At 41.4% G+C, this 20851-nt stretch overlaps 1 protein-coding gene across 3 annotated transcripts in view; it reads left to right on the top strand.

Annotated features, from left to right (window-relative positions):
• The window catches only part of capn3a (calpain 3a, (p94)), a 102160-nt gene that overhangs the window by 27041 nt on the left and 54268 nt on the right, over positions 1 to 20851 (top strand). For all 3 annotated transcript variants that reach the window (XM_039741209.1, XM_039741208.1, XM_039741207.1), the window contains exons 3-5: positions 7495 to 7613; positions 15972 to 16105; positions 19225 to 19393. In XM_039741209.1, coding sequence (XP_039597143.1) covers positions 7495 to 7613; positions 15972 to 16105; positions 19225 to 19393 — 422 coding nt within the window. The remainder of the gene's footprint in view (positions 1 to 7494; positions 7614 to 15971; positions 16106 to 19224; positions 19394 to 20851) is intronic.

The following is a 20851-nucleotide window of genomic DNA, read 5'->3' as shown; positions in this document are numbered from 1 at the left end:
ATCTCCATGGTTGTGCAGTCCATTCCACACAGTCATTGCTACATACAGACCACGCATTTTCAATTGGGTTCAGATCATGAGAGTTTTCAGGTCACTACAGTATGTTCATTTGATTCTCATCAAAAATGTCTTCACTTGTTTTATTATGTGACATGGGGACAGACCTTGTTGAAAAACATTGGATCGCGTGTAACACCCACCAAAGAAGATATTGTGGGATTGCTTCAGCTATTATGGCAGTGGTTGCTTACACCCAGTTGAGGGCATGATGTGCTCACCATAACATATTGAACTTTTCTGCAGAAAAGTTGTTCCAGAACTGGAAAAGTTCTTTCCTGCTGGATCCAGTGTTTTTCAAAAAGATCTAAGCCTCATGTCACACATCGAAACGAATGAATACATTTTTCAATGAGAAGCAAATGAACATACTGGAGTGGACTAGAAATTCTCCTGATCTGTGCCCAATTGAAACTTTGTGGTCTTTGTAAGCAATGACTTAGTGGAATGGACTGCACAACTATGGAGAAGATGATTCAGGCCCTAATTCAAGTTTGTTATAGAGACCCCACAATCCTCCAAGACTGTTCAAAATTGGTGGATTCCATGCCAAATTTCAAACAGATGCTTCTCAAAAGTCAAGGAGGTCATATTATGTACGGATGCGGGTATATGAATATTATCTATACTAATAAAAGGAAAAGCCCTCACTGACTGACTGACTCATTCACTCACTCACTCACTGACTCATCACTAATTCTCCAACTTCCCATGTAGGTAGAAAGCTGGAATTTGGCAGGCTTATTCCTTACAGCTTACTTACAAAAGGTAAACAGGTTTCATTTCGAAATTCTACACGTAACGGTCATAACGGACGATAACGGTCGACAACGTCCGCCATGTTGAACTTTCTTATTTATGGCCCCATCTTCACGAAATTTGGTAGTCGGCTTCCCTGCACTAACCAAAACCGATGTACGTACTTATTTCAGTGGTATGACACCACTGTCGGCCACCATATTGAACTGTCCAACATCACTAATTTTACAACTTCCCGTGTAGGTAGAAGGCTGACCCCATCTTCACGAAATTTGGTAGGTGGCTTCCCTGCGCTAACCAAAACCAATGTACATACTTATTTCGGTGGTATGACGCCACTGTCGGCCGCCATATTGAATTTTCCAACGTCACTAATTCTCCAACTTCCCGTGTTAGGTAGAAGGCTGAAATTTGGCAGGCTCATTCCTTATAGCTTACCTACAAAAGTTAAGCAGGTTTCATTTCGAAATTCTACATGTAATGGTCGATAACGGTCGACAACGTCCACCATGTTGAACTTTCTTATTTATGGCCCCATCTTCACGAAATTTGGTAGGCGGCTTCCCTGCGCTGACTGAAACCAATGTACGCACTTATTTCGGTGGTATGACGCCACTGTTAGCCGCCATATTGAACTGTCCAACATCACTAATTCTCCAACTTCCCGTGTAGGTAGAAGGCTGAAATTTGGTACTTATTTTGGCATATGGAACTTTTCAACAGTCTTTGTTACTTATGGGCCCATCTTCAAGAAATTTGGTACACGGGTTCCCAACGCTAACTGAATCCTACTTACGTACATATATACTGTACGTCCATAGCCTGCAGCTCAGTCACCATGTGAGGCGTTGGGTCCCCCATCCCAACGCCTCCCACGTTGTTGGCTGCCTGCCTATATAAGGCTGTCCGTCGCTCCAGTCTCTACATTCCCTTCCTTGCTTCGCCACGGGATTCACGTCTCCCTGCTGATAACTACAGCCTTTTTATTTAATCCAAGGCTTCTCCGTTGTTTTATTGTTCATTTATTACGATTATAGTTATTGTGTAGGTATTTTAGACTTACTTTACATTGTTCAGGTACCCATTTCCTTTATCATTCCAACCGTACCTGCATTAACATGTCTATCGAGGTGATCACCATTGATCAAAGAACTGTCACTTACTGAGTGGTTTCCATGCCCGGAGATGGCACCTACCTTTTCCATTCTCTTTATTACATATTGCACGGCCATATCAGGCTCACTCTTGATATGCGGATGAACATTCTGTCTTATGTATTGAATGACTGGGACAGGTTCAAGGTGTGGACTGATGACGGTACAGGAGATAATTATACTACACAGGAGCACTAGAAGAGTGAAATGCTTAAGCCCTTCACCTATGGTTCTGCATGTGAGTTGATGGCTGCTGCTGAATTGTTCGGTTGTCACTTTCAAGTGTACCGAAATGGCCAAATATTTTACACCTTTCGACAACCGCCAATGCCTCTTAAACATCTTAGATTCACAGGTGACGATTTCAGTAGTGGACACTTTGATGTTTATGAATGTTTAAACTCTCAAAAGCTGGATGTGAAGTTATCGATGAAACTGGTTGTGTGCTTACAACGCTTGACAGATGCCGAATGTCACTTCAACACAAGTCCTACAAATACTGTCATAATTAAAACAAACCATGAAACTCAAACCGATTATGACAGCAGCAATCCAAGCTGTGAGATTTGAAACAAGATTACTGTTCACATGGCCAACTGTACGTTGCATGCTCAAGAGTAAGCTCAGCGAATAGCTTGGTCATATTACAACCGGAGGGCCGAACTCACAATGTGGTATACAAAGAGATCCTTAACAGATAATTATTGGTATATTTTCCCTCAGTTTAAAAAGGTTTAATTTTCTTCTTAATAAAAATTTTAAGGCAGTACTTCGCCACTCTTGAGCGTGGTATTTTGCTAGTTCATAATAAAAAATTGAGCAAAACTGATTTTTGTTGTTTTTAGAGTTTGTTTCAATTAATTTGCACAAGGGTGTATATACTATACTATATATAGTAGGGGTGGTGTTCTTTGGATCACTACGGTAGGGTTGACAAGTATAGTGGGCAGATGCTGCTTTTGGATTTAAATGACAGAACAATATCCTTATTGCAGAATGTATTCATTTTTAAGTAATTTCCAGCGAGCCACCGGAGGGCATTTCTTCCTGATATGACAGATAGGGGGCGCTATCACTCCCTTGAACCCTTGTCCAAGACATCAGACACCAAGTAAAAGTCCAAATGTTGACTTTATTAACACAGCACAGTGCACAAAGCACCCTCTCCTCCACAATACTCATTCAATAATTAATACAATAAACAATCCTCCAACTCCCAGCAGCTCCGTCACACTACCACCCAACACCGGCTCGCCGTCTGGGAGCTCCCACAGTCCTTTTATAGTCCCTGACCCGGAAGTGTTTCCCATCCTTCAGTCCATGATTCCGTATCACTTCCGGGTCAGATAAAAAGTCCTTTTCTTCACCCCGGAAGTACGTCATCTCTCCTGTCGCTGTGACTAAGACGCATTTCCGGGTTATAGGGCACAAACGACTCTCTGAGCCTCCCTGCAGCGTCCTCTGTTGGCCCCTGTGGTATCCAGCAGGGCTGTAGAGGAAAACACCATTGTCCATGATTCCCTGCTGGTATCCGGGCACCTCCATACTGCAGGGAGAGCTCCATCTGGCGGCCTGGGGGTATTGGCCGGGATGAAAAGCTGGCCATAGACCACACTGGTTATAAAGAGAGATCCACACAGGGAACTAAGACCAGTCTCATCTATTAAGAGCTTAATGGGGAAGCCTCCTGTTTATCACCTGACTAGCTGTGACTGTCCACAGGCCACACTATGCCAGACAAAGTGTGATAAAGGCATAAAAAGCAGGCTTAGAACAAAGGCAGGAGTCAGCTTGGCTTGCCAGGGCCAGGTTTGGAAAAACCAATGTTATTGGATGGTACATCATATTGGACATTGAATTAGTAACACTTGCCAACAGGACTAACTTATCTCATAACACACTGAGTCTGAGGAGTTCTAATGAAATATCAATTTCCCCCTTCTAATCTGCAATTGTCCTTTCAAGACCATTCTGTGAAGAGCCAGACTGGTACAGCTTGTCTCATTATACTGCACAAAGCAAGATATTTTAAAGAAGCATGGTACCATTAAGAACCACTGCTGCTATAAAATCCGGCCTGCTTTCTCACCACAGGTGACGGTCATTTCAGACCGTAAAATTAAGCTCTCGTGCCAGCATTTTTAGCCACCCTGTAATGTGAGCACTTCTGTCACTTTCTCTGTCCCTGGACCTCCTCAATATTGGATGCCACACAAAGTCAAGAAAAATCTGCCCCCTCACGCACTGATGCGCTGAACTTGATCCTTGTGTTAATGTTCCATAGGTCATTTAGATTTAATCATGAGCAAGCACAGATGGACTTCACTTGGCACAAAACACAGTAATGAATGATACTTGCAGCTGGTGGTCATATTACTTTGAGATGCCCTGTTGCACCTCTCTCTCTCTCTCTCTCTCTCTCTCTCTCAAAGTAAGTTTTGTTCTCTTTTTATACACCGTATACTCTTCACTCACATCAGGGATTCTTGCACACAAATAATACATTTATGTTAAATGTGAAATGCTATTAAATAGGATAGTAAAAAAGAGCAATTCAATGTTAAGATAGTAAGCAGGCATAAACTGTTTATGGCAGAGGTTCTGCACACCTGTCATAGAAAAAGCTGAAAGATGTAATAAGGCTTGGCTGCAGGAATGGCTCTCAGATAACAGAAAGGCAATACGAACATAAGATGTAGCCAGGAGGTACTGAGTGTTGTTTGATGAGGGGAAAAAATACTTTAGATGCTTTTAGCATAACATTGCAACTTAGCAAAATGTGAAAAAAGTGAAAGGGTCTGAATACTTTCTGAATGGCACTTTCTGTTGTAAGATTTTTCATGTGGGAAACTCAGAATTTTCGAGGTAGGGTGTTCTTCTCACCAGTCGTAATGCCAGAGAGTGGTAATGTGCTGCATGTTGATTAGCATATGCAAGGGAGACTTTCACTAGATTATATATATGACAGAAGTGACCCTATAAATATAAAACTATGTAACAGTCTATTGTATTTTCAATATTCCCAATAGCCACTTGCATGATACCACTTCAAAGTGAAAAGGTCAACATTTTTAAAAGAGTTTGTTTTTCTTTATTGGTATAAATTATTTCCTCATTCTTACTCCATCTTCTTCCTAGATGATTCTCTAACTGCTAAAATGCTGCAAAAACCTCTTAAGGTAGACTTTTGTATTATTAGAAATATTCTCTTTCAGCTGCCTAATTGCATTTCTGTTTACCGTTTAATGACTGCAGTAATATAGTCACAAGCCTCACAGTTACTGTTGAATTTGTCTTATAACTTTAGTAGTTGTTTTGTGTTATCTCTTATAGTTTTGTATGTTTGACATGAAATTGTCCTGCATTATATTTTAAATCTGTTGCATCATTTCTCAACCACTTTCTTTATAAACCACAGCTTTTTTTGCAAGACACCCTGAGTCAAAATGTTTTGACTTTAGTGTTATCACCACTCCTCCCAGTAGTGCTGGGCGATATGGAAAAATCATATATCACGATATGGATTATTTTATATCACAATAACGATATATATCACGATATACCACCCACAATAAAGTACGTTTCCAGTTATTCTCTGAAAAGTTTGACAAAAATATCATTGCATACTTTTTTTTGCAACTTTATTTTGAAGTGACATTTAACTGAACTGTCACAAAACCACAAGATGGAGTTTCTTTTATTCTTGATTATCACTGATATAAAGGGTAGAGTATGCATTGCATAGCGACAAGACATTATCATTCATTTGTCATAGCCTATTTAATGCAATATTTTCTTTAGTAATTGATAAAATTAGGTTAGAAACGATAGAAACGATAGAAGAGAAATAGGACGATAGACACTTTTCTATCGTCCCCACGATATATATCGTCATATCACCCAGCACCACCTCCCAGGATCCCGACTGCAAACATGCCAAGGATCATTGACATACAAGGGAGGGTTTACACTGGGTGAAAATGAAAATGATAAATTAATGTTTCCTGGCTTTCCTCTTGGGCTTATGACACAATTCATCTCTCCAAGAAATCATTTTCTTTGCTTCCCATCATCAGTTAGCATGTTCCAGCTCAGTAATTGGCCACTCTTCAATGAATATTGTTCATCATTCCATTTTTGCTGTTAGTTTTCTTTTATGGCATTTCACAGGTGGCAGAGTTAGGAATTCAAACACTGAAGCTGGAATTGGAAGATGGGCAAGAGTCAATCAGTTGATCAAAGTTCTTATATTTGGGCATAAGCAGCAATCGTTGTATTTAAGCAGAGAATTAATGCCACAAGTTTTATCCAAGAATATACCATTTAATTCTTTGTGAATGAGTGAATTTTTTCTTTATTTGTACATAAAGTACCGATGGTTAGTTCCATCCTTCCTAAATACAAAAAATTTTTCTGTAACTGATCCATGCACACCAAACGAGCTCAACAGAAGAGCATAACTGGAAACAAACAGTCAACGTTAACAAGTGTCAAAAAGAAAAAAATAATACATTTTACTTTCAAGAAAATAATTTGGAAAAATAAATTAACCTAAAATAAAAGTCCATTTAACCTGCACAAGCATAACAAACCAACTGTAATCAAGGTGCAATCATTAATGGGCATAAAACTTGAGTTGATATGTGGCAGTTCATATAGGAGATCACGTCTCTAAATATTGAAATGGTCTGATCCAGGATTTATGAGGTCTTGTTATGGCAAAGGACGGTACAATGGGCATGTAAACCTAATCAGTATAATGCCATCCCTCTACTGGTCTTGCTTTTCAGTTTCACTCAAATATGGACTGCGGCTGTTAGTGGCAATTGTATTCTCTTGTTGCAGAATTTGCAGTTTTGTGTATTTGAACTATGGGTAAAAATGTCTTTAGCATTTTCATTGATATCGCATTATTTTTTAGCAGTTTATAGAGGTGTCCAAATAAAACTAAATTATGGGTGTTAATTATTGTCAAAAATCTAACCCGCTCCCAAACAATTTTTTCTGTTTGAATATACCTGCATGTGACATTACTACTTTTCTCTGGGTAGGCGATATTTTATCGGACAATGTCAAATTCTTAATGTCAGTCCTTTCAGAGAACAAAGAGAGCTAAATACCCTAAATACAAATAATAATACCCTAATAATAATAATAATAATAATACCCTAATAATAATAATACCCAAATAGAAATACCCTAAATACAAAGAGGACTGTTCCACTTATGTTAGGTAGAATGCCCAGAGGGGACTGGGCGGTCTCATGGTCTGGAATCCCTACAGATTTTATTTATTTATTTTTGTTTTTTTCCTGTCCTCCCTGGCCATCGGACTTTATTCTTATTCTATGTTAATTAATGTTGACTTATTTTTATTTCTTACTGTGTCTTTTATTTTTCTATTCTTCATTATGTAAAGCACTTTGAGCTGCATTTTTTGTATAAAAATGTGCTATATAAATAAATGTTGTTGTAGCTAGAATTGCTTTTCAAAATATATTTTCATGACCATCCTTTTGTTTAGGTGATTGCTGGTTTCTGGCTGCTATTGCCTGTTTGACTTTGAATGAAAAGCTTCTTTATCGAGTGATACCACCTGACCAGAATTTTACAGAGAACTATGCTGGCATTTTCCATTTTCAGGTAAGACAAAAAGACTGCTAATTTCCATCCAAATTGTAGTGCAGAGCTTGTGAATCATAATATGCACATATATAGATTAAAGACAAAAATAAAGGAATACATAAAGATTTCTAATTGCTCTGAATGTGAAGATGCACTGGCTTAGGTTTAAATATAATTATGAGAAGGTTTTTAGCTGCCTCTTTTAGCCCCTCAATGTTTTACATGAAAATATTAGTCTGCCAGGGGTAAGTATCCTATAAAATAATGGGCATCTTAGAAAAATGTATCTGTTTATAATATTGATATTTAACAGCATGGCTAATGCAAATTTGATGCCCATGTTAATATGCAAATAACCCAGCACAGCTCCAATACAAGTACTGTACAACACATTTTACCACTGATTGGGTTTTTTTTTTTGGTGTTATCTTTTTGCATGACCTTTGGGGGTCAGAGCACATGGTCAGCCATTGTACAGCACCTCTGGAGCAATTTTTGTTTTTAGGTTAAGGGCCTTGTTCAAGAGCCCAATGGAGTAGGATCCCTTCTGGCGTTAACAGGATTTGAACCAGCAACCTTCCAGATTTCAGCACATATCTTTACTAAATATATATTTTCCATAGCATCTGGCCACTTAACACAAACTCAATTCAGGACAAACATAAATAAAGAATCCATAAAAGCTGATAAGTAAAATAGTGGAATAAGGAGACGAGAAGGTCTGTAAGAATTTCAATAACTTTTAATTAAGGGCATCAGTTGCAGCTTTTCAGAGATTTGTATAAATTGCTAGCTTACATACAGTATGTTTGTCAGCCAGGACTGCATCATATTTTTATATTGCAATTGCAAAAGAGATATACATATTACAGATCTCTGAAAAGGTTGACATATACAATTAAAAACATTTAGAACAAAAAAATTGTAGATAGAGAGTCCAGCCCCTTTCAAGGAGATTGGTTCCAGAGTCCAAGCAGTATGTTGAGGTGAGCCCGACTATATCTAGCCGGAACCTCTCAACCTCGCGCACTAGCTTAGGCTCCTTCCCCTTCAGAGAGGTGACATTCCACATCCCAAGAGCCAGCTTCTGTAGCTGAGGATCGGACCGCCAAGGTCCCCGCCTTCGGCTGCCACCCAACTCACACTGCACCCGACCTCCTTGGCCCCTTCCATAGGTGGTGAGCCCATGAGAAGGGGGACCCATGTTGCCTCTTCTGGCTGTCCCAGCCACCAGGTGCTCGCCATCGAGCCCCACCTCCAGGTCTGACTGCAGAGGGGGGCCCCGGTGACTATTGAACTGCTTTTTGTCTCATCTCTCACCTAGAACCAGACTGCCTTGGTTGACCCTACCAGGGGCATAAAGCCCCGGACAACAGAGCTCCTAGGATCTTTGGGACACGCAAACCCCTCCACCACGATAAGGTGACAGTTCGAGGAGGACTTCTGTGCTCGTCACGGATTGTCCATAACGAACACCATGTTCAAGCATATGGGTGTTCATATGTGCACTTGGCACCAGGACACCCTAGGCCTCAGTTCGATGATCGACTTTGTGGTCGTGTCATCGGACTTGCGGCCAAATGTCTTGGACACTCGGGTGAAGAGAGGGGCGGAGCTGTCAACTGATGGCTTCAATGGTGGGGGAGGATGCTGGTTAGGCCTGGTAGGCCCAAACATGTTGTGAGTGTCTGCTGGGAACGTCTGGCAGAGTCCCCTGTCAGAAGTAGCTTCAACTCCCACCTTCGGCAGAACTTCAACCACGTCCCGAGGGAGGTGGGGGACATTGAGTCCGAATGGGCCATGTTCTATGCCTCTATTGTTAAGGCGGCTGACCAGAGCTGTGGCCATAAGGTGGTCGGTGCCTGTAGTGGCGGCAATCCCCAAACCCGTTGGTGGACACCGGCAGTGAGGGATGCCGTCAAGCTGAAGAGGGAGTCCTACTGGACTCTTTTGTCCTGTGGGACTCTGGAGGTAGCTAATAGGTACTGACAGGCCAAGCAGAATGCAGCTTCGGTGGTTGCTGAGGCAAAAACTCGGGCATGGGAGGAGTTTGGGGAGGCCGTGGAGAACGACTTTCGGACGGCTTCGAGGAGATTCTGGTGCACCGTCCGGCGTCTCAGGAGGGGGAAGCAGTGCAGTGTCAACACCATATATGGTGGGGATGGTGCGCTGCTGACCTCAACTCTGGATGTTGTGGGTCGGTGGGGGGAGTACAGTAATCCCTCCTCGATCGCGGGGGTTGCTTTCCAGAACCCCCCGCGATATGTGAAAATCCGCGAAGTAGAAACCATATGTTTGTATGATTATTTTTATATATTTTAAGCCCTTAGAAACTCTCCCACACTGTTTATAAATATTCTCCGCACAGTTATACAGTAAACCCTTGTTTATCGCGGTTAATCCGCTCCAGACAGATAAATGAATTTCCACGAAGTAGGAATCTTTATTTATAAATCTAATATTTTCGCAGTTAGAGCATAGAAAACCTGTTTACGACCTTCTAAATATGTTTTTTAACATTATTAGAGCCCTCTAGACATGAAATAACACCCTTTAGTCAAAAGTTTAAACTGTGCTCCATGACAAGACAGAGATGACAGTTCTTTCTCACAGTTAAAAGAATGCAAACATATCTTCCTCTTCAAAGTGCGCGTAAGGAGCAGGGAATGTCAGAGAGAGAGAGTAAAGTAAACAATGAAAAATCAATAGGGCTGTTGCGCTTTTAAGTATGCAAGCACCGCAATAAAGCAGCGGCAATGAAGGGATCAATGCGAAGGTAGCCTTTCAGCATTTTTTACAGGAGCGTCCCTATCTTCTAAGCAAACAGCCTCTGTGCAAAAAGCCCCTCTGCTCACATCTCCTCCGTCAAGCGCAGAGAACGTCAGAGAGAGAGAGAGAGAGCGCGAGATTAAAGCAAACAATCAAAAAATCAATAAGTGTGCCTTTGGACGCACCTCGATAAAGCGGCATTTCTTAGAGGAGCGTCCGTATCCACTAGGTAAACAGCTTCTGTGCAAGCAGCACCTCTGCTCACACCCCCTCCGTCAGGCGCAGAGAATGTCAGAGAGGGTGAGATAAAGGCAGAGACAAGCAAACAATTGAGCACCGCGCAGGAGGCCCATCTTATAGCATTGAGGAGTTTTAGTTAATATGTAATACGTGCTCTGATTGGGTAGCTTCTAAGCCATCCGCCAATAGCGTCCCTTGTATGAAATCAACTGGGCAAACAAACTGAGGAAGCATGTACCATAAATTAAAAGACCCATTGTCCGCAGAAATCCGAATCAGCTTAAAAATCCACAATATACATTTACATATGCTTACATATAAAATCCGCGATAGAGCAAAACCGCGAAAGTCAAAGCGCGATACAGCAAGGGATCACTGTACTTCGAAGACTGCCTAATTCCCACCAACATGCCTTCCAATGAGGAAACAGAGCCTGGGGACTCCGAGGTGGGCTCCCCCATCTCTGGGGCTGAGGTCACCGAGGTGGTTAAAAAAGTCCTTGGTGGCAGGGCCCCCGGGCTGGATGAGATACGCCTGGAGTTCCTCAAGGCTCTGGATGTTGTAGGACTGTCTTGGTTGACACGTCACTGCAACATCGCATGGACATCGGGGACAGTGCCTCTGGATTGGCAGACTGGGGTGGTGGTCCCCCTCTTTAAAAAAGGGGGACCGGAGGGTGTGTTCCAACTACAGAGGGATCACACTCCCCAGCCTCCCTGGAAAAGTCTATTCGGAGGTTCTGGAGAGGAGGGTCCATTGGATAGTCGAACCTCGGATTCAGGAGGAACAGTGTGGTTTTCATCCTGGTCGCGGAACAGTGGACCAGCTCTTCACCCTTAGCAGGGTTCTGGAGGGTGCATGGGAGTTTGCACAACCAGTCTACATGTGTTTTGTGGACTTGGAAAAGGCATTTGACCGTGTCCCTAGGGGAATCCTGTGGGTAGTGCTCTAGGAGTATGGGGTACCAGACCCCCTGATAAGAGCTGTTCGGTCCCTGTACAACTGGTGTCAGAGCTTGGTCCGCATTGCCGGCAGTAAGTCGAGCCCGTTTCCAGTGAGAGTTGGACTCCGGCAGGGCTGCCCTTTGTCACCAATTCTGTTCATAACTTTTATGGACAGAATTTCTAGGCGCAGCCAGGGTGTTGAAGGGGTCTGGTTTGGTGGACTCAGGATTGGGTCACTGCTTTTTGCAGATGATGTTGTCCTGTTTGCTTCATCAGGCCGTGATCTTCAGCTCTCTCTGGAGCGATTCGCAGCTGAGTGTGAAGCGGCTGGGATGAGAATCAGCACCTCCAAATCCGAGACCATGGTCCTCAGCCGGAAAAGGGTGGAGTGCCCTCTCAGGGTTGGGGAGAGTTCCTGCCCCAAGTGGAGGAGTTCATGTATCTCGGGGTCTTGTTCACGAGTGAGGGAAGAATGGAGCGTGAGATCGACAGGCGGATCGGTGCGGCATCCGCAGTGATGAGGGCTCTGCATCGGTCTGTCGTGGTGAAAAAAGAACTGAGCCGTAAGACAAAGCTCTCAATTTACCAGTCCATCTACGTTCCTACCCTCACCTGTGGTCATGAGCTATGGGTAGTGACCGAAAGAATGAGATCGCGAATACAAGCAGCTGAAATGAGTTTCCTCCGCAGGGTGTCTGGGCTTTCCCTTAAAGATAGGGTGAGAAGTTCAGTCATCCGGGAGGGGCTCAGAGTAGAGCCGCTAATCCTTCGCATCGAGAGGAGTCAGATGAGGTGGCTCGGGCATCTGATCAGGATGCCTCCTGGACGCCTCCCTGGTGAGATGTTCCGGGCACGTCCAACCGGGAGGAGGCCCTGGGGAAGACCCAGGACACGCTGGAGGGAATGTTTCTTGGCTGGCCTGGGAATGCCTCGGGATTCCCCGGAACAGCTAGAAGAAGTGGCCGGGGAGAGGGAAGTCTGGGAATCTCTGCTCAAGCTGCTGTCCCCGCGACCCAACCTCGGATAAGGGAAGAGGATGGATGGATGGATGAAATTGTAGATAGTAATATTTTATGTTAGCTGAATTGTAAAAGTGCAGGTCCTAAAAATAAAGATCAAATTGCTTTTTAATGCAGTGAATGAGAAAAGGAATCCTGTTCTTGTATTTATCAAGCATTTCAAAGTTTCTCGGTCCTTCTCTTAGGAGAAGGAGTAAAATAATTTTATCAATTTTCCTAAGTTAGGAAACTACTCCTAACTTTTCCAGGATTTAGGAGAGTTTGTGAGTTGTCTCAGCTTGCTAGGAGCAGCCATCAAGAAATTGGCACAGTCATCCCAGGAAAGGTTAAATGTTTTGGAAATGATGGAACCAAGCATTTCTTGAATTTTTTACCAAATATTGAATGCCTGAACTACACATGACATAATACGCCGATTTATACATTTCCACACAACTCCATTAACAGTGGAGAAATAGCCGTGGCTTGTTTCAATATAACTGTTAACTTTACGAGACATTTGTCATGGCCATAAGAGTGGGAAGGTGATCTTCTGAAAGTATGGCGATGGGCCATTCATTGTTAAATAAGTGTGCCTGTTATCAGGCTTAAATCTCATTCAGTGTGCGTCTTAGTCATTTCATCTTGTATTTGTTACAGTATTACTTATGATGTTGCAAAGTGAAAACTATACGCAACTTACCGTAGTATCCTACCATACACTGTGTGCACAATTATTCGGCAAGTTGTATTTTTGAGGATTAATTTTAATATGGAACAAACACAGTGCTATCAGTCAATCCAAAATGTTAATAAACCTGAAACCTGAATGTTTCACAACGGAAATGTGAGTGTGAACATCATCTGGGGAATACATATGTGCGCACAATTATTAGGCAACTATTAGTGTGCAGATTTATTATGCAACTAAAGGAAAAATGAAAATTTTCCCATCTCACTTGTTTATTTTCATCTGTTATAGTGAGAATAATAAACAAACACCTCAAAATTTACAAATAAACATCTCTGACATTTCAAAAAAAATAAATCAATCAATCAATGACCAATATAGCCACCCTTCTTTCCAATAACATTCATAAGCCTTTCCATTCATGGAGTCTGTCAGTTTCTTGATCTGTTGACGATCAGCTTTTTGTGGAGCAGTGACTACAGCCTCCCAGACACTCTTCAGAGAGGTGCATTGTTTTTCTCCCCCGTAAATCTAGCGTTTAAGAAGTGCCCACAAGTTCTCGATAGGGTTTAGGTCAGATGAGGAAGGGGGGCCATGTCATTATTCATTCATCTTTAAGGCCTTTACTGGCTGGCCACGCAGTGGAGAACTTCGATGCAAGTGATGGAGCATTGGCCTGCATAAAAATCATGGTCTTTTCCTGTATCACTGTTTGAAGAAAGTGTCTTCAAAAACTGGCAGTAGGTTTGGGAGTTGATTTTGAGTTCATCTTCAATGCAAAAGGTCCAACTAGCTCATCTTTAAAAATACCAGCTCATACCAGTACCCCACCTCCACGTTGGAGTGGAGCTCTGTGCCCATTACTGATCCACAGGTCCATCCATCTGGTCCATCAAGAGTCACTCTCATCTCATCGGTCCATAAAACCTTTGAAAAAATCTGTCTTCAGATATTTCTTGGCCCAGTTTTGACGTTTCAACTTATGTTTCTTGTTCAGTGGTGGTTGGGTTTCAGCCCTCCTTACCTTGGCCATGTCTTTGAGCACTGAACACCTTGTACTTCTGGGCACTCCAGGTAGGTTGCAGCTCTGGAATATGAAAGTACTGGAGGATAATGGGTTCCTGGTAGCTTCACGTTTGATTCTTCTCAAATCTTTGGCAGCTAATTTGCATCTTTTGTTCTCAACACGTTTCTTGCGACCCTGTTGACTATTTGCAACAAAATGTTTGATGGTTCTGTGATCACACACCAATATCTTAGCAATTCCAAAAGTGCTGCATCCCTCTGAAAGACTTTTTACAATTTTTGACTTTTCAGAGTCAGTTAAATCTCTTTTTTGGCCCATTTTGCCTGAGGAAAACTAGCTGCCTAATAATTCTGCACACCTTGATATAGGGTGTTGATCTCCTTAGGCCACACCCTCCCTCATTACACAAATACACATCACCTGACGTGCTTAAATCCAATAAGCATTCAAGTTAATACAGCTTGGAGTTGGAATATACGCATTAAAAATGATGATATGGTCAAAATACTCACTTGCCTAATAATTGTGCACACAGTGTATTATGTTTTTCTTCCTCTTCTTCAAATATGAATATTATTATTTTTTTGTGGTGGAAGCTCTAGTGCTAGTTTCAGAAAACTGCAAAACATCACCATTAGTGTTAATTTGCAGCAAGGAGGTGCTATAAAGCCATGATGTCATTCATTCTGAGATGGCCTTCTAATCCCTTCTGGGAATGGGACTAGGATGCTTTGAAACTTCGTCTCATGTCCTACTCTGAGCTATAACAAATTCTTATCCTAGTCAGACTTTTAGTACAATTCCTAGAAGTAATTCAGAGATTCTTGGTAAGTACAGACCCTGATATTTATCCACCTAGTATGTGTTGATAAACTTCATATATGTTAGAGCAGCTACTTGGTTTCCAAAAAATTAACTGGTTTGGGAGAATATTTGACAAATTGAAATCTTGTGTGAAAATCACATTCCAATTTTAAAAGGGTGTGTTGAGTTGCGCAAAAATATTATTAGCAGTCTGTACTTTCCTTGCTCCTCCCACATGTTCTTTTCAGTCCATAGCATTACTGGACAACCAATTTGGTCATCTGCTTCAGGAAATTCACTGTCTTCAGTGAACCTTGGTTCCAGACGCATGAAACACTATGACTAAGTTGTTGGCACTGCACACCAGTCATAACATTTTGTAGTGTTTCAGCAGCTGATTTACTAAAACAAACTAGTACAGTGTAATGGTGGCTCCTTCTTCAAAAGTGCAAATACTGTTTTTGAACCTTACCATTCAACTAAAGCTGCCTGACACAACAGACAGAGCTCTTGTTCCTTTTCAATTAGCATGCATGTAACAATGGCTTGTAGACACAGCAGTGACATATGACAGCCAGTCATAGAACTTAATGACTCTAACCCGTATAAATCTATTGAGGTTAACTTAACAAACTGAACTGAGAAACACTAACACCTTATAGGGACTAATTAACCAAATCACAGCTAGCTAACTAGTGATGCTGCTACGACAGTGAGTATATGTAATGTACTGATTTTGTACATAGGAATTTAAAATGTGCAGTGCTACAGTAAAAATCTTCTTTTTAATTCTGTTTATTCAGTTCTGGCAAAATAGTAGTTGGGTTGATGAGGTCATTCATGACGAAATCTCTTTGGCACCAACACCAATGTTGTTTTTCATTCAAATTTTGTTTTTTCCAGTTTTGGCGATATGGTGACTGGGTGGATGTGGTCATTGATGACCGAATCCCAACTTTTAACAACCAGCTGGTGTTCACCAAATCTGCTGAACGAAATGAGTTCTGGAGTGCACTTCTGGAGAAGGCTTATGCAAAGTGAGTGTTTTAAACATTATCAGCAGTGATAGACACCACCATGAGTGCAACCTTGGTAAACGTGGAGAAACTGAATTGTTTTCCAGTGTTAGAAAATTACTATTTATTTAGTTGCAACATAATACAAGATGTTTGTTTTATAAAGCTATTGTATATGTTTACATTTTAGTAATCCAATTGCTGCCTCCAAGTAAGCAGAAAAAGCCCAACTTCATCATTGTCACTTAATTATTAGACATGTAGGGTCAGTCCATTCCATCTGAACTAGTGTGGTGCTGAGGTGTCACCCATTGCATGGCCGCACTCGGGTCCTAATCTGGGGATCCTGAGTTGATTTGTCATGTGGTGGGTGCGGCAATGCACTGTATCAGCGTATGCTCCTAACCTCTAGGGTCAGTTAATCTTCTTTATATTGTAAAGGATAACTTTTGTTATGCTCATACTGAGTATATGTCTACTGCTTCATAGCAAAAAATAGAATTATCATTTTAAAACATGAATATATTATTATAGTTGTGTGCTCTATGGTGGAAGTCACTGTTACATAAATGCAACATACATTATATTACAGTCTCAAAGTCAGCTTATTACAATTCATAGTGACAGGGGTGGAGTGGGATGTGAAGTCTTTCTTGGCAGCATTTGGGGTCCAACCATAGACATTGTGCCAGTTCATTGCAGGTCCAACTCACGCTCATACTGACACTTACTCTAGGACAATCTTGTATCATTAGTGAACGTAAGACGCACACAGCTTTGTGATATTGGCGTTTAGTGGATATGGAGGAAACCACACACCTATGTGGGGAAATATGCAAAATCAACACTACATCTGGACAGAGGGCCAGTCTTATTCTTCATTATAGATAGATAGATAGATAGATAGATAGATAGATAGATAGATAGATAGATAGATAGATAGATAGATAGATAGATAGATAGATACTTTATTAATCCCAAGGGGAAATTCACATTATACCAAATTAATATACAGAGGTTGTGTCTTCCAATTATCTACTCCCACTATAGACTACACCTACACCTACACCTACACCTACTATAGACAATCCTGTAATGGCATCTTTCTGAACACCCTTGTGTTTTTGTATATGTTTTAATTGTAAACTGTTGTAATTGTATTACCTTACACCAATGGCGCCATTGATGAGGTGGATGTTTTATGCATGGTCAACCAGCATTATGTACAGTGATGACAAAAAGGTCTTTTAATGGCTAGAAAATAGATACACAATTTGATCAACCCATTGATTAAAATGAAATGCAGGGGAAATTTGGTGCTTTGGTGTAAAAACCCTTGAAGGGAGAACAAAAAAAGGACAAAAAGAAATTACAACTTCTCCAGAAGTAACATGGTACTGTACTGCACTGTGTGGGAACATTGAGAAAGAACCAAAACTGTTTGAGAAATCCTGACTAATTTATTATGGGTGGATAAGTGTATATATCCTCCGCATCGAGAGGAGTCAGATGAGGTGGCTCGGGCATCTGATCAGGATGCCTCCTGGACGCCTCCCTGGTGAGGTGTTCGGGCACGTCCAACCGGGAGGAGGCCCCGGGGAAGACCCAGGACACGCTGGAGGGACTATGTCTCCCGGCTGGCCTGGGAACGCCTTGGGATTCTCCCGGAAGAGCTGGAAGAAGTGGCCGGGAGAGGGAAGTCTGGGCCTCTCTGCTTAAGCTGCTGCCCCCGCGACCCGACCTCGGATAAGCGGAAGAGGATGGATGGATGGATGAAGTGTATATAAATATTTACTCTGTGTGTATGCATGTGTATAAACTGTATTAATAATTAAAGTTCTCCACAAGTTTAGCTTCATTCTTTACAGTACATAAAGGTCTGTACATTTAGCAGTTTTTATGTCATTCGAACTGAACAGCAGGCAACTGTTCCACGCTTGTAGGTCTACAACGTTAGCACGGTCTTTGTTGCTGATAGAAAATCCTTGCAATGGCTTGCAATCAGCCAAAGAATAAAATGAAATGGCCGCATCATGGGTCATCTTGCAAGTCTCAGGCGAGGTTTTCTTGTTATTCGTATGATGAAACTGAACTAGTTTTAGCACATCGTGTTCAGGTTGTAGTCTTTACTGTCAATAAATGAGAGATTGTCTTTCCAAGCAACCAATTCTCTGGGTCAGATCTTAAACTAGATGAAATAGTATTTGTTCAATAACCCCTATATTAAAATGACACATTGTTACTGTAACAGTTTATGTGTGTGTATGTATATATGTACAGTATATGTGTATGTGTGTAACAAAATAATCACTGTCTCTATCATTGACAATTAACTTAGAGATTACAAAATTCCTGTAAATATATACTGTATATGACAATAATCTCAACACTTGGTGTAATATCCTAATTATGGTTCAATGTGAGCACTTAAGTTGTAATTTTATAAACTGTAGCTTTGTGAGACCTCTCACCTGTGACCTGGCTGCTCCACACCTAGGAGACCACTCAGTTCCTATCATCTGTACTGCCTAATTTCACAAAGAGTTTTGTGGGATATCTTGGTCAAAATGAACTGGTTGGGAGTGCTTGGCAAAGCCAATTTTATCTCCCGTCATTTATCATTTTACATGTCTCTTTACTGAGGAAACCTGAGATAGTTACTGGCTGAGCAGTGTAGTACAACCTCCTCTGCCCCTGTTAAAAGCCTCAGTTCATCATGGAGATTCCCATGATAAACTCGGATTAATAATCCTCTAATGTTTCCTGGACCAATTAAAGACACTAACTAACTTAACATACGGGGGGTTTTCCATTATAAAATCATATAGTGCTGGGGTCTGCTCAAAGCAACATCTGGCAAAAGAAATAAAGGTAATAGACAGTCAAAAAAGCACAATTGCATACATCCTCAAATGGGGGACGATTCTGAGTACAAAATGAATCTATCATGCATACGGTTAGTACTGGATCATAAAAAGCAAGCAACACCATCAAGTGTAACACCGTGATTATTGGACACATTAACATGGGAAGAACATACAAATTACATACACAAAGGCGGCTATCCAGGCACAGAATCTACCTTATTTCATGTCTTATGAATTGTATATCTCCAGCTGTTTCTCCTCTCCGCTTTTTAGGCTACATGGCTCATATGAAGCTCTGAAAGGAGGAAACACCACTGAGGCAATGGAAGATTTTACAGGTGGGGTCACAGAATTCTTTGAGATGAAAGAGGCCCCCAAAGACCTCTTTAATATTCTGAAAAAGGCTCTGGACAGGGCATCCCTCATGGGCTGTTCTATAGATGTAAGTGACCATCCACTTTAAGTAAAATAAATAGTATATGCGTAATTCAATGCTTTGTAAAAGACTTCAGGACAGTCCTTGACGCGGAGGTTCTGTGTTAAATTTTTCTTTTGTTCAACTGGGCCAAATCTAGAATACTGTATATGGAAAATCTGTCCAGTAAAAGTAACATCTATTGCAGTGTTAAAAGTTAATTTGCCATGATTAAAACTAATTGTATTTGCCACATAAATTATACTGTTAATTAAATGGAATGACAAGCGATGAACTCCTTTCTAAACTCGGCAGGTGAATTCAGAATTGAAGTATAAAACTTAGAGAACCCAAAAATTCATTCATTCTAATCCACCGGATAGCATTCACTGCATTATAGGCTTTACTTATTTAAGTATTTCTTTTATTTAATCTATAGGCGAGTTGTACTGAGCAGGCTTTGATGTGTGTTTCAGGGTTATCAAAAATTACTGTTATTTTCAAATATAATGTCACTTTGAATATGTTTTCTTATGTATTTATTCATCTATTCTTGCTCTTAACCTGTTTATTCTAGAACAGGATTACAGAGAGCCAGAACAAATACCAGTGGCATATGGAGGAGAGCAGATTCCAGTCAATTACAAGTTGAACACAGCCACCCACCCATATTCACTCATTTCAGGCCATTTGTAGCTCTCAGTGTGATGCCATTTTTAGAGTGAGAGAGCAGGCGGTGGCTCTTGACATAATGGCCCTTCTTGAAGATTTCTATATCATTTTCTTACTTGTCCATCCAGTGACAGTGCTGAACAGATGCTATTTTACTACTGTATACAGCTCATAATGCTTAATAGCGATCATAGCAATGAGTAAGTAAGTAAGTGAACTTTATTGTCATTCATACCATACAACAGTACAACGGATGCATAACTGAACGATATTGCGTTTCTCCAGGCTCAATGTGCAGACATAAAAGACAACATACAGACATTATAAACATTTCACTTCTTACACAGAAAGTAGGTACGGACAGCGCAAGGCAGCATAGTACAAACAATAAATACAAAAAGATATATTTAAATGTAAGCCAGTCAGTGGGTGAAATATAATATGAAAGAAAATATTGCACATCATTTCACAGTGATTGTGTCAACGCACTATATGGATACAATATTTATACATAAGGGTGGCGCAGTGGGTAGCGCTGCTGTCTCGCAGTTAGGAGACCCGGGTTTGCTTCCCGGGTCCTCCGTGCGTGGAGTTTGCATGTTCTCCCCGTGTCTGCATGGGTTTCCTCCCACAGTCCAAAGACATGCAGGTTAGGTGCGTCGGCGATTCTAAATTGTCCTTAATGTATGGGTGTGTGTGTGTGTGTGCCCTGCGGTGGGCTGGCGCACTACCTGGGGTTTGTCTCCTGCTTTGTGCCCTGTGTTGGCTGGGATTGGCTCCAGCAGACCCTCATGACCCTGTAGTTAGGATATA

This window comes from Polypterus senegalus, chromosome 18, assembly GCF_016835505.1.
Source record: "Polypterus senegalus isolate Bchr_013 chromosome 18, ASM1683550v1, whole genome shotgun sequence".
NCBI lineage: Eukaryota > Metazoa > Chordata > Cladistia > Polypteriformes > Polypteridae > Polypterus > Polypterus senegalus.
The sequence above is the reverse complement of the archived record's forward strand: the minus strand, read 5'-3'. Positions and strand labels throughout refer to the sequence as shown.